The following is a 13,226-nucleotide window of genomic DNA, read 5'->3' as shown; positions in this document are numbered from 1 at the left end:
CCAATATCAGATTCCCTGAGTCCCTGGAGTCCTAAGCAGCTGCTTACCTCACTTATTGGCAGTGTTGGGAAGGTTTCTATCAAAAGGTAATAGGTTACAGATTGCAAGTTACCCTATTTCAAATGTAATAAGTAGTGTAACTATATTTTAATTACTTTAATAAATTAATAATAACTGATTACATTTTATTACTTTTCTGAAGTTCTAAACGAATGTTTTCAACTGTTAATCATTTTGAAACATTTAAACCAGGCAGGCTTAACCTATTACACATGCACCTGAATAATTATGTATGTAAATATGTATGTTACAATTATGAAAACTTTTTTATAATAATAAATTGCTTACAATACAATACTGGGCAATGATGTAATCTGCAGAATTTACACTTCAATTATGAGACTACAGTGTTTCCCATACATTGAGTGCGGGTGATTTTATATCACTGTATTTCTGAAGGAAACTGACTGTCTTCAGAAAAATGGATGTCATTTTCATTTAATCTTGCATGTAATGTGTAAAAAAATGAGCTTTTTAGAGCAGGGCGCTGCTTTGTGTACAGCGGTTACCGGGGAAACCTCGATCTCTCCCACTCCACAGCACCTCCTGCTGGCAGAGAATGAGTTTGCATATATATGCTGCCTGGGAAACACTGGACTATGGTATAAATAATTTAAACTGTATAACAGTTTCACTACTATTCATGTTATAATGTTAGAATTAAATAACAATAAAAATAATACATATGCAACACCATGTGTGATTTGTTATAATGCCTATCAATAACCTAACCCTAACGCTGGGGAAAAAACCTGCATAAAGAAATTTGAGCAGAAATTTGTATGCATTGTGAGCAGATCTTAAACGTATGCCACAATACACACTTTTTCATTCGTTTTCACTTTAATCGCGACAGTCTTAAAGATTTAGTTTAACTGAGCAGGGAAATTTTTGTTTACCTTATATATGGCTTGAAAGCACAGACTCTTCCATGAAAAAAAAAAATACAGACTTACCAGGAGTATTACTCAAGTATTTAGTTCTCATTTTAACCATAATTTGTCATTTTCAAGCCATCGCTCACTGAAGCAGCAACCTCCCAGCAAGTTTTTATCTCCTGCTCTGCTCCATCAGAGGGCGCAACTATTCAGCAAGAAAGCAAATTATTATGAAACCAATGCAACTGCATTTTCAAGCACTTTATCCAAAATCCAAGCATTTTTCAAACCTTGGATTTTAAGCACCCGTATGAACCCTGGAAATAAGTTTGGTTTGGTTTTAGCAAAACCTGCCTTAAATTGGCCCTTGTTCAGAAAGCAGGTCTGGATTTAAATGATTTGAGCAGACATTAAACAAATGTAGGTGTATTCAGTGTCTCTTTACAATCAAAAACAAAACTAATCCACTGCGTCCTCAGTGACTCCCGATGTCGGGAGAAATTTAAGACTCTTATGTTCACTTTTACATCCAACTACAAAACACCTGCATTGCTTACAAGGCAATGTTGGCTATACTTGCTTGAGCGCAAAGAAAATGGCAGACAATGTACAACTGGCTGAGGGCGGAAATATGCTAATATGGGACAGTCCGTCAGCGGCAGTGAATATTTAGATGTAACCCCCTTAGTAAATATTAACATTTTTTATAAGTAACTGTAATTTAATTACACATTTTATCTCAGTAACTCTAACAGATTACAGTCACATTCATTTTGTAAATAAATTATGTAATTCCGTTACATATAACTAGTTAATCCCCAACACTGCTTATTGGTTAAGTCTGCCCCTGGCAGTGGCTTCACTTCTTATAACATCATGGGCAACACAGTTCTCTATATTAGATAAATGGTTTCAAGGCATTTCATTGGGACTTTACTGACCCCAAACTCTCAAACGGTTTATGTAAATGTAGGGATCCATGCAATTGGATATTTATAACAATTTTATAAAATTTACCAAAATATTGTTACATGGTGGCACTTGTAAGTGACACAAGAACGTCAAAAGGGTGTTGTGGTTTATAATATGCAATTAAATTAAACTTACCTGAGGGATTCCTCCAGCCCTGCTGCATCCCCTCACTCCCTGTGGTTCTCCTCCTAATGGGAGGACCATGCCTATCTTCTGCCCCCTCACCACCATGTCCAGCACCGATCTGAATCACCTGAGAGAGAGGGCTGTAATGACGCACTTGGATTCCAGAGGTCTCAATGAGTGAATGCCCATTCTGGGAACTGGCATTACCATCTGGCATTGCAGCAAGCTGTATGTGCACAAAAAAAATAAATAAAATAAAATAACAAATAAAGAGTGTACAAATTGTGAGACATAGATTGTTACAAACATTTTTATTAGATTTAGTCAAATTTTAGACCTTATCAGTGTCCAGCTGTTCCAACGAGTCACAGAAGATTTCACTCTCTGAGTCACTGGCCAGCCTCTGAACCTCAGACACATGTGCCTCTATACACATATATGGCGATGAAAGAGAAGAAATATAGTGCACACAATCTTGGCATCATTTATAAACTTATACAGTTGTCAAATGTTTAAACAGGAAGTGTGGTGGGACATGTCCTGGATAGTGATCATAACTGGTGCAGGTTCCAATATAATAATAATAATAATAATAATAAAAACAAGTGTAAAGTTTTGGTGGGGCTGCAAAATATTCTGGATCCCTCATTTATAGATAATTATTACACTACCTGAACTATCAGATTGAAGTTCACTTTCAGGAACCATCCCTGTGTCCTCCTGTTGAAGAGCGGGTTCTCGAGTTGCCCTCTCCACTTCATGATCAGCCCAACCATAAGTTGGTTCTCTGGCATTTACATCTTTAAAATGCACACCAAAATCATAGTTTTATCACATAGAACTCATTGTATTTTACCTAAATAAATAAAAAAATGCTCACCTGATCTGAGAGATAAAAGTGGCTCTGGAGGTCTGGGCATATCATGAATGACATGATAGAGAGGTTCAAAATAATGGAAAAAAGATGCAGTCTTCTCATTGATTTGCATGGTGTCTATAACCTGTAATTAATACATTACAGCAAATTTATTTATATGAAAAAAAATAATTTGCTTGGCCACTCTGACAAAAAATTGGATTTAGAGAACATTTAGCTACACTTACTTTACCCTAAAGTTGTTTTATGAATATCTTCGTTATTATTGAAGCTCTCCTACCTCTTGTGCAACTTTCTTCATTTCATCCACATAAGCAGCCATGGCACTCTCCCGACTCATGTCTCCAAGCTGATTCCAAGCATCCCTGACACAAGACCAGAAAAAACATGCCATGAAGTTAAACAAGTCCTTTAAATGTTCTGAGGGCTCTGAAGACCATCACATGTACTTTAGTTAGGCACATTTTAGCACTTGAATATGATGTTTATAACTGCTTAAAAGCTTTACCATTTGTAACGGCCTACAGGGTCCCAGAATCCTGGGCGTGACGCTGTACATTGGCCACAGACTGCCTGTTTGTATAGACCATAAAACCTCAGCATAACTTCATAAGAGGGTCTGTAGGAACCTGTGTAAGTACAATTTAAAATTTACCCTGGAGTAATGAGCTGCTGCAAATTTATGCAAATCAGTGCGAAGAGGTAGACTTATATAATTTACAGAGATGCTTGCAATAACAAGCTATGTACATTTTATATCTGCTACAAAAGAATGCTGTTATTGTACATAACAGTGATTGTGTCATTCACCAAACATTTTATTTTTGCAAAAGACGAGCAAAGCTACCATTTTTGGGTAGGCTTTGAATGACGTCGACAGCCGCCTGAAAGCGCCTTTGACAGTCCTCGATCTCTGTCATTGTAAGAGATGGCATATCAGATGGTGTCTATTTTTCCCACACTCCTGCAGCCGAATGTTCATTAACTGGACAACCTGTGAATTATATTCACAGGTGACAAATGTGTCATTCTGTCATTCAGAAATCAAGTCTCGGAAGAAATTGTTCTCTCAGATTACTTGTACGATTACACTTATTTAATCATTATAATTTTTATCCGTCTTCCAGGAAACATAGATTTTATGTGCTCTTTGATTTGAGGTCATTAGCCAATGGGTCAAGCAGAGTAAACGAGTTTCAACTCACCTGCCTTGTAACGTTACTCCTGCTGCCATTACACCCGAACCTAGCATATAACTGTAATAAGACAATATAACGACCGATCACATTTCATCAAAGCGGTGCACCTTGTACAATCAGTGAGTTTGAGAACTTCATTATGCTGTCTTCGTAAAAAAAAAAAAAAGGGATCTTTCACCTCTTGGAACTTCGACCAAGGGATCACGTCCTGGTTCAGTCACGTGGTGGAGTATTACGACGGTGATTGGCCGCTGAACTTCTTCTTCTTCTTTTTATTGGCGGTTGAAAAACAACAAAATGGTGTATTTCCGCCACCAACTGGTATGGAGTGTGGATCAACATGACATACTCCCTTCCCCTCCATTTTTTTAAAGATAAAAATATGTCTTATATCTTCTATCCACTGTATTTCTACTAATAGTGCTATCATTTCCCCTGTATAAACAGATAATTCATTATTGATCCTTTCCCTTACTGATAAATGAAATTCTGGAACGGTAAACGCTACTCCTACCCTATGGTCTAAACTCTTTGAAGTATCTTTGTAGATCTGTACATAGCTGTAGTACTCATTAAAATATCTCTGTTCCAAAGGAGAGATAAGAAAGAAAAAGAAGCTGAGAAAATCTAAGTTTAAAATAATAATAATAATAATAAGAAGAAGAAGAAGAAGAAGAAGACGAAGAAGAAGATTTTAGCCTACAAAAATGCAGTTTTACATCGTCAAAGTTAACATATAACCATGTTTGACAATTAATTGCTTGCATATTTAGTTAATATTAAAGAAGGTGTGTGATTATTTTATTATTTTGACAGCCTATTTTAACAGAAATAATAATAATAATAAAAATGCGTATAGTTTTTGTGAGAAAATATTTAATTTTTTGTGTTTGCCTTTAAACGTCTTTCAGTGGCGATTCTCACTACTAGTGTGTTTAGCTTTGCACACTTTAAGGCAAACATATTTTCTGAGAACTGTTTGAATTTAAATAAAAAGTTCAAATGTATGCATTAATCATAGCTGGCAAAACAGTAGTGCAAACGTTAAACTTGTTTTGTACCGTACGCTTGAAATAGCCTAATTAATTTGATCAGCCTCGAGTTGGGTTCCTTTTTTTAATGTTGAGATCACTAGAGGGAGACATTTTGTTAATCCTAATCTCAGCACAGGCTCGTCTGCACATCGTTGTATAATAGTAGGAATTAATAATTTAGTCCAGCCATTTTCAGATCGTTTTTTTATATATATATAAATTGTCGGTGTATTTGCGTTTTTGAATTGAAGATATAGTAGCTGTATTATTGTTTATTGTGCTGTGTCTGTCTCTCCCATTTAAACGAGCTGCTCTTATAAAATGACATCGTCGTTTAAGATTCAGTTCTAGCGCATAGATAGGACAATGACGTCTTTACTGGACACCTAAAATCTGTGCTTTATATGCTTTTAAGCGGCACCAGTTTCTATCGTTATATTTATGTAGATTATAATTTTTGTACATCGTAGACTGAAATAAAAACCGAAGCCAATGTAATGTGAGCCATATAACAGTGGCAGCTCTTTAAAATTCGTGAGCTCATTAGACAGGGGCAGTGTCTATTCTGTTTCCTGATATATATTCAGATAGAGCTGCATCAGTACAGCACACTATCTAGACAACCATCCGTTTATCACATAAACTCTCCAGTTTAAAACGCAAGTGGACTTACTGCATCATGTTGAGAAAGAATAATGGAGCCGGGACGTCCCAATTAAAACCAGACGATCCCCTGCTAAAAATGGGGTAAGACATTATTATTATTAGTAGTAGTAGTATCATTATTATTTATTTATTTTTAAGGTTTCACACACACAGTTATATTTATTGTAGTTTTGTATTTGTGTGGGCTCTACCACAATGGGAAATTCTCATTTCACCTGATTATTTTCATTGGTCATGGTCAATGAAAATTGATCTTTTTTTGACATTTGAATTGTCCTTTGGCCTTGGATATATAGATATTAAATATATTATAGATATTATATATTAAAGACTATATAAGCCAAATATATATATATATATATATAATATATATATATATATATATATATATATATATATATATATATATATATAGAAAATATATATTCTAGATATACCACAATGTCTCGAATTGCTGTCCCTTTCACCGAGCAAGCTTTAAACACTGATATAATAAATATGCTGTATTTTTGAAGGTACACTGGTGTTTTTTAACAGATTGTGAACTTTTAACATATTGTAATTTGTGCTGTTATACAGTGGTCCCTTATTACCAAATGTATGCAGTTCAAATGTCTTTCCTTCTTCTTTCTGTTCTTCGGTTTTTTTTTTTCCTTCTTTCTTTCTTTCTGTCTTTCTTTCTTTCTTTCTTTCTTTTTTATTTTTTAACTTATTGTTTTTTTTACATAAAACATTGGTAAAATTGCTGTGAACTTATTTTTGCTTTCACTCACATTAGGTGATGTTATGGTTTAATGCTAATTAGTGAATATGCAGACTTGTTTTGATTATTTTACATGGAGAAAACTGTGGTAATTCATTTGCTCTGAATAAATGGCAGCTTTATGCAAATGCTGGATTTCACTGTTTGCTCAGAGCTTGTTGTTTTTGTTGCATAGGAATCTAATATGATTTTTTAGAGTGCCACAATCATCAGACTTATTAATGAACTCTACAGGGGACCAGGATGATGAGGATGTGAAAATGATGCTGCAGGGGTCCTCTATGACGAAGGTACGTTCTCCACGCTGGAAGAGGAAGCGCATGCTAAAGCTGATGAATGATGGAGTCACTGTCTGGTGTGAATCCAACAAGGCCACCAACAAAGCCAAAAGTCAGCAGTCCTGTGAGTTGTCATACTTAGATATAGTGTGTTTATTTATTAGAATAATTTCTGAGTAGTTTGCTGAGTGTGAAAATGTTACAAATAAGGTTTTTATGAAGCAGTAGGTGTGTGTGTGGTGATGATAAGTGATGTTTCTGTATTCTGTGCTCTGGAACTGTAAGAGCCCCTCCCGGTAAATACACCTCCTATTTATGGCTGTCTAAACAGGCTTCAGGTCTACTGGCCACAGCACTGACAGTCATTACAGGGCTGGTCTATTTGTAGTTCAGATGGGGGGGTTTCTCTAAGCTTCACTGTACACTCTAATTACAGTCTGTGACGGGGTGGGAAGAGAGCAGCCCTTCACTTTTATGGTTTGTTGCTCCATATAGTTAACATGAATTTATTATCATTGCCCTGGCAACTGTGCACATGGCTTAAATTAGAAGTTTGCTATATAATTGATCTTGGTTAGACAGATCATGTTTTGTGATGTGGCTGAGACATGTGTGTGAACGCCCACTATTTAGAAGAATGTTGGTAACCAAACAGTTGCTGGTAGCCATTGACTTCCATAGTATATATATATTTTTTTCCAGGTTTAGAACAAACTTAAGGGTGAATAACTGATGACAGAATTTTCATTTTTGGATTAACTATTTTTTTCCGAAGGGGTTTAGGAGCGTACAGTGTGAAACATCAGTTTATGAATATTATGAATGATTTAATAAAACTAAAGTCTGATGAAAAATCCACCTCTCAGACTCAGATGAAGAGACAAATGTGTTTCCCCATTTTACGAAAATCTTTTCATCCACTATATAGCTCAAGGCAAGGTTGGGGGGGGGGTCAACATTTTAATTCATAAGAGACTTTCTTTACTCTGAATAATACATTGACTGATGTTTTTTACCATTTATAATAAATCATTTACGATTGTTAATTTATATAGTCCCAAAAAAAGATGACCCTGATTTTTTTTTTCTTTCTCCTGTTTCCACGGATATCTAACTTAGATATTAATTCAACAATGCGGTTTGGAGGTGACTTTAGTACACCTTTAGACCCAATTTTAGATTGGTGCAGTTAATACAAGGTATTCATAATAGGCAACAATAATAAAGCAATATATGAAAGATACAAATAAACCAAATATTGTTGCAATCGTATGTTTTTTCATACAGCAATTACAAGATGCTTTTGTCCATATAAGGGATTTCCGGGGGGGGGGGGGGGGGGCAAAAATATAGCAAAAGTAACAGAAATAACAGGATAAATATCAAGAAAGTATCTCAGAGTCAGCAAAAGAAATGAAAATAGTGACTGTTTATCTCACAGTGTAAGAAACAGCCTGCAGAAGTGAAATGCATGGTTGTTGTCCAAACTGGAACAGCGTGTTGCAACGAACGGACAATAAACTGAGGTTAAGTGAATAGTGGTTATATAACTGTTATGCAACACACAGAAGTTGGAGGAAGTGTTTTGTTGATTCTATGGGTCTAGCTTCCGGTCTCATTTGCGTCCAGCTATTTTTAGCTGTTCAAAACAGTTCGTTTTGCTGCTTGATATTGACAATTGATGTGTCCGATCATATATTTTTTAATCTGTTATCTTAATTAAGAACACACTGGTTTGTCCTGTAAACAGTTTTTTACCGTTTAATGCACGTTGTTATTCTCCTCGTTATTTACCTATAGCGGCTAATGAAACGGAAGTCTCACCTATAGGCTTACTTCCGCGTTGAGGAAAAAGGTGGATATATTTCTGGGAATCCATTCTCTGGTCTCATGAGACCAAATCAATCATTTTGGATCTAACAACATCCAAAATGTGGGGTGGGGTGTTATGGTTTGCGGCACCAAAATAGTGGTAACTTTAGTGGTAATGAGCACTCTTTGCAAGCTTTCTAGTCTATGATCCATTTAAAATGTAGAACTTTGTTTTTCAGCCACACACACGTTGCAAAGTTTTGGGAATGACATCTGCATATTTATGTGGGATTCACTTTCAAAGTAGCAGTGATTGACACAATGATGACCAAAGCAATAGACGAGAGAGAAAATATGTGAAAATGGGCATTAAGACTAGAGCACCCTGACTAATTTTAGAAGCACCCTCAGTGATTATTTCTGGAACCTGGTTAATACGCTTTTATTGCAAAACTATATACAAAAACAACAAAATACAAATGCACTTAATAAAACAATTGAATAAATTCATATTTATAAGTTAAGCACTTAACTAAAATAAGTAGGCTATTAATAAAATAAATAACTAGAGAAGGCTGACTATAATCAGCTTGCTTCCATTTAATAAGATAAGCCTACTCCTCATCTGAATTAGAAAGAACGTTTGAGCATACACGTAATCTCTGAGCAAAAGCAGAGCCAATTCATAAAAGAACAATGTATATTTAAAAGCACACCTCAGTTTTTGTGTGAGTGAAGGAAATCCACTTGCGAGTGGAGATTTGTGCTCGCGCATTACATGGATCACGTAACATTATGCGCTCTTGTCAAATATCACGCTATCGAAACCGCCTAAAATTAAGTATAAAAGAGGAGAAGAAAGCGGCCCTAGGCAGCTACACATGCCAGGATCCGCCACTGCCCGATGCAGTTAGAAATTTACTAAAAACAAGTCTATCGCAAGACATCTGGTGGTGGGGGGGGCACCTGGGGTAGACACGCCTCTGGCTGGGCGATATGGCCATACGCCATATGGTTTTTACCATTTATAATAAATAATTTTTTTAGATTTTTTATAATAAATCACTTTTTTTTTAAATTTTTTTGCCCCCCTACTAAAAAGCAATATTCAAATGACAAAAAAATTGTTCAAAACAAGTTTTAATATAATTCTTTATCATTTACCAGTCAAATTTATAACTGAGAAGATGTCAAGATGATTTAAAAAAGCAGTAACGTTATTACCTTAATGCTGGAAAGATCTTTATTTTAATTTATTTTTTATTTTATTTTATACTAGCCCATCATGCATCTAACCATCCACTCGGCGTTAAAAGCTGTTAAGATTAAAACTGGCAACTTTGCAGTGAGTCAGTGTAATGGACGTAGGACAGAGCAAGTGTAAATATATTTTCTAGTCTATATTTCCATCTCGTTATGCCGCTGGTTTAGGTTATTTATTTATTTTTTATTTTTTTCTTATATAAATTATTTGTAAATAGAGCAGACATGGTCTAACTGTGTCTACACTGGACGCGAGAGTTGTCGTGCCGTGCCCCCGCTGTGCTAAAAGTCTGTCTAAACTTGATGACACCACACAACAGTGCAAATCATCTGAACGTAGTGTCAGTACATTTTGTCATAAATATAATGAGGCATCAGTTTACTGATGGGGATCCACTCGTGTTCGGTGTAGACATGTTGTGCATTTTTTAATGGGTTATGTTACAGCCCTGCTTGTTTTTTAATGTTTTTATTAAATATCTGTATTGACTGCATGATCATATCATCGTATTATTTACTGCCATGCGAGCCACAAAAGCCCCGCAACGAGCATTGCTGCAGGTTGCTTTTTGGCGGATATGTTGTGCTTGTGCTGCCACGGTCTTGTTAATTTCGTAGGGCGAAACATCTCTCTCACTTGGTAGCAGAGTACAGTATGTGAGCGGAGTGGAGCGGCAACAATTTCCCCTCCTCGCTCCGAGCATTTAATAATCACTCCACTCCCACTCCACTTCACGCTCACTGATACAAGACACACCGATCCGCCTTCGCTCTGTATGTTTTGAAATTTTATGTTCATAACGTAGCCTATAAAATAAAAATACATAAATGAATAAATAAAATAACAGAGAGAGTTTTTTCCTACCACAAAAAGTAATAACATTGTCAGCATTAAAAGGTATAATTGCTGCTTTCTGCTGTGCAAATTTTGTTTGATGAAAATAACAGTACATTTTCGTCAGTTATTTTATCTACAGATCGATGCATTTCTTACAGATTTCAAAATCATTCAAAATCAGATACAGATGAAGTACTGTAAGATTACATTTGTTTGAATGCATTATTACGAAAGCGATTGCGTGTGAGTGCTGTACCTGTTTAAATTATGCTTTAACCTGAAAATATTCAGTAAAAGGAACAGACAAACTCCTTGAGAACTAACCTATAACTTCCCGATCGGGTATTGCTATCATTATAACCTTCTGATTTGAGGGATCCATCTGTATCAAGATATAGCTAAATATGTTTAACATGTGAATTTTTGCTAAATATGCAGTTATATTTACGGGCTGTTGGCATGAATTGGACTCGTGATGGAGCAGTGGTGGAGCGCTCTTGGAGCGAGTGAAAACCACGACACTCTGACTTTTAACAAATCCGCTCTTCGCTCCTATTAAAATCACGCCGCGCTCCGCTCACATACTCTGCTCAGCAGCATGTCTCTATGGCAAACGTGCGGGGGAGGGTTGAGCCCATTCGGAACTACGGGAGCCCTGAGTGGAGCGTCGATGGATGTTAAAAAGAAAACCGATTTTCATTCAAACAAATCGATGTAAACTACACATTCGAGTTAATCGATAAAATCGATTTATCGCCCAGCCCTAGGGTTGGTAGGGGAGGAGTACACTGAGAAGTGCCATGGTTCCCACAGTAAAGTTCATTGGCAGTAAAGCTCTTATAAAGGGATGTATGAGTGCTGAATGTGTGATTCACACACCACTGTGTGATGTAATACAAAAAATTTAAACAGAAGATGCTACCCTCTCCTCACCCCTGCATTGTTGGCCATTTTTTAACATGGCAATGACAATATGCATTCTCCCAAGGTGAAAATTCTTAACTGAATAAACATTTCCTAACAAGTATGAGTTTTTTTTAAAGAGGGCAGTCCATTCACTCAGGACTCCATTTCCCACAATCCTTTGTCCGGACTCATCAGCACTCATTACCTATACCTATAAAAGATGCACTCAGACACAAACACACACTGCTGATTGATAGCCTCTAGTGTACTCCTAGTTCCCTATCGATACTACATTCGTACTGCGTCGTAAGTCGTTTAGGCTAAGATGCTATGGGGAAAAGTGCCTTTTCTCAGATTTTTGAAGCCTTTTTCAATCACGCAGTGAAACTGCACGACCATTGGTTCGTGGAGTTCGATAGAAACGCAGGAGCCTATGGTGAGCAAGCCCACCCAAGCCAGCCAAAAGGGGCACGGCATCCAGCTATATAAGCGGCCGTCTCACCTAGACAAAATGATTCATTCTCCTTCAGTGACAACTGATATCTCTTCGCTGGATCTGAGACTTGAAGCCGATCAAGCAGCCGAGATCACCGCTGACCAGCTCTCTCGCTCTGCACAGCAGATCAACCACTTCTCTCTCTGCTTTCCGCCCTCTAGCAGCTCGCTCCTCTCTTTGCAGCTCGCCACTAACAAGCAGCATGCCGCTACGAGCAGCCAGCTGCCCTTGCAGCTCTTTGCCTCAGCTCGCCGCCCTTAAGCAGCCTCTGATCGGCGTACCCGCTTCCGGCAGCCGGAATCAGTTCGCTGCTCCCCCAGCAGCCGGTTCACAAGCGGCCGGTTAGCGCAACGCTCGCGAGCTGCCTGCTTCGTGTCGATTCGCACTTCGTCTAGGCGCTTCCACCTGCTCTTAGTTAAATAAAAGAACTGAACTGAACTGAGTGTAGATCCCGCTTCGGTGGCTTCCACCTATTAGTTACCACAACTGTGGCTCATGCAGGGCCCCCCCTGCACGCTGATGACGGCATGATGAGTGTGTGGCAATGCCTGGGGAAGTCCCACGCTGAAGCTGCGCTCATCAGCACGACCTGTCCACATAGCGTGGATATGATTCTGGCCTCTCTGCGCTCTGTGGGATAACTTTCTTTTCAGAAAGCGACTCCATCCCTCGCAACCCTCACGATTCCTCCTCCCAGGAGCCTGTGAGGAAGAAACAGCAGGGCAGAGTATTCCCATCGCTCAATGAGATCGAGCTCAACGTCGGCTCAAGGCCCCGCATACATCGGTCTCTCCTCAGAGAGAGTTTTTCGCCTGTCCGCTTTTCCCATCTAGACCAGCGTCCTTTTGCCAGCGCGAACGACCTGGTCTCCATTCAGTGGGTCTAGAGACGAGCCGCTAGATGACAACATGTCAATAGCGGCCTTAGACACCGAGGATTGGTTGGGCTCGACTCAGGACCCCCGGGCCCTTGCCGTCTACCCAGCCGTTCGACCGCCAGGACTTCTGTGGACAAAACGAGCAGAATCCGTGTTCTGTCTAAGGCCATTGAGGAACTCG

General features: G+C 38.0%; 1 protein-coding gene across 4 annotated transcripts; it reads right to left on the bottom strand.

Annotated features, from left to right (window-relative positions):
• Positions 1 to 637: 637 nt before the first annotated feature.
• Positions 638 to 4,360, bottom strand: LOC122133978 (acyl-CoA-binding domain-containing protein 4-like). Of its 4 annotated transcripts, XR_006159228.1 has the most exons (10): positions 4,119 to 4,284; positions 3,761 to 3,907; positions 3,422 to 3,542; positions 3,194 to 3,278; positions 2,917 to 3,037; positions 2,708 to 2,836; positions 2,374 to 2,462; positions 2,244 to 2,262; positions 2,046 to 2,163; positions 638 to 1,143 (listed from the first exon to the last, which is right to left on the bottom strand). XR_006159228.1 is itself a non-coding variant. In XM_042754079.1 (9 exons), exons 3-9 carry the CDS (start codon positions 3,514 to 3,516, stop codon positions 1,049 to 1,051), a joined length of 831 nt encoding a protein of 276 aa, XP_042610013.1. In that variant the 5' UTR covers positions 3,517 to 3,542; positions 4,119 to 4,169; positions 4,291 to 4,360; the 3' UTR covers positions 638 to 1,048. The 4 variants fall into 4 exon arrangements, 3 of the variants coding, with proteins under 3 accessions (XP_042610013.1, XP_042610012.1, XP_042610011.1); XM_042754079.1 differs by lacking the exon at positions 3,761 to 3,907 and adding an exon at positions 4,291 to 4,360 and having other exon boundaries at positions 2,046 to 2,262; positions 4,119 to 4,169; XM_042754077.1 differs by having other exon boundaries at positions 644 to 1,143; positions 2,046 to 2,262.
• Between the last annotated feature and the right edge of the window lie 8,866 nt (positions 4,361 to 13,226).

This window comes from Cyprinus carpio, unplaced genomic scaffold (assembly GCF_018340385.1).
Source record: "Cyprinus carpio isolate SPL01 unplaced genomic scaffold, ASM1834038v1 S000006454, whole genome shotgun sequence".
In the NCBI taxonomy this organism is placed as follows: Eukaryota; Metazoa; Chordata; class Actinopteri; order Cypriniformes; family Cyprinidae; genus Cyprinus; species Cyprinus carpio.
The sequence above is the reverse complement of the archived record's forward strand: the minus strand, read 5'-3'. Positions and strand labels throughout refer to the sequence as shown.

What these genes read in the sequence shown, in the direction of transcription:
- LOC122133978 (XM_042754077.1), bottom strand. Translation starts at nt 3,848, where the DNA reads ATGCCATCTCTTACAATGACAGAGATCGAGGACTGTCAAAGGCGCTTT. An exon ending in ACTTCAATCTGATAGTTCAG is followed by an intron (nt 2,463 to 2,707) that starts GTAGTGTAATAA and finishes ATATGTGTATAG; the next exon opens with AGGCACATGTGTCTGAGGTT. An exon ending in GGGCTGGAGGAATCCCTCAG is followed by an intron (nt 1,144 to 2,045) that starts GTAAGTTTAATT and finishes CTTGCTGAATAG; the next exon opens with TTGCGCCCTCTGATGGAGCA.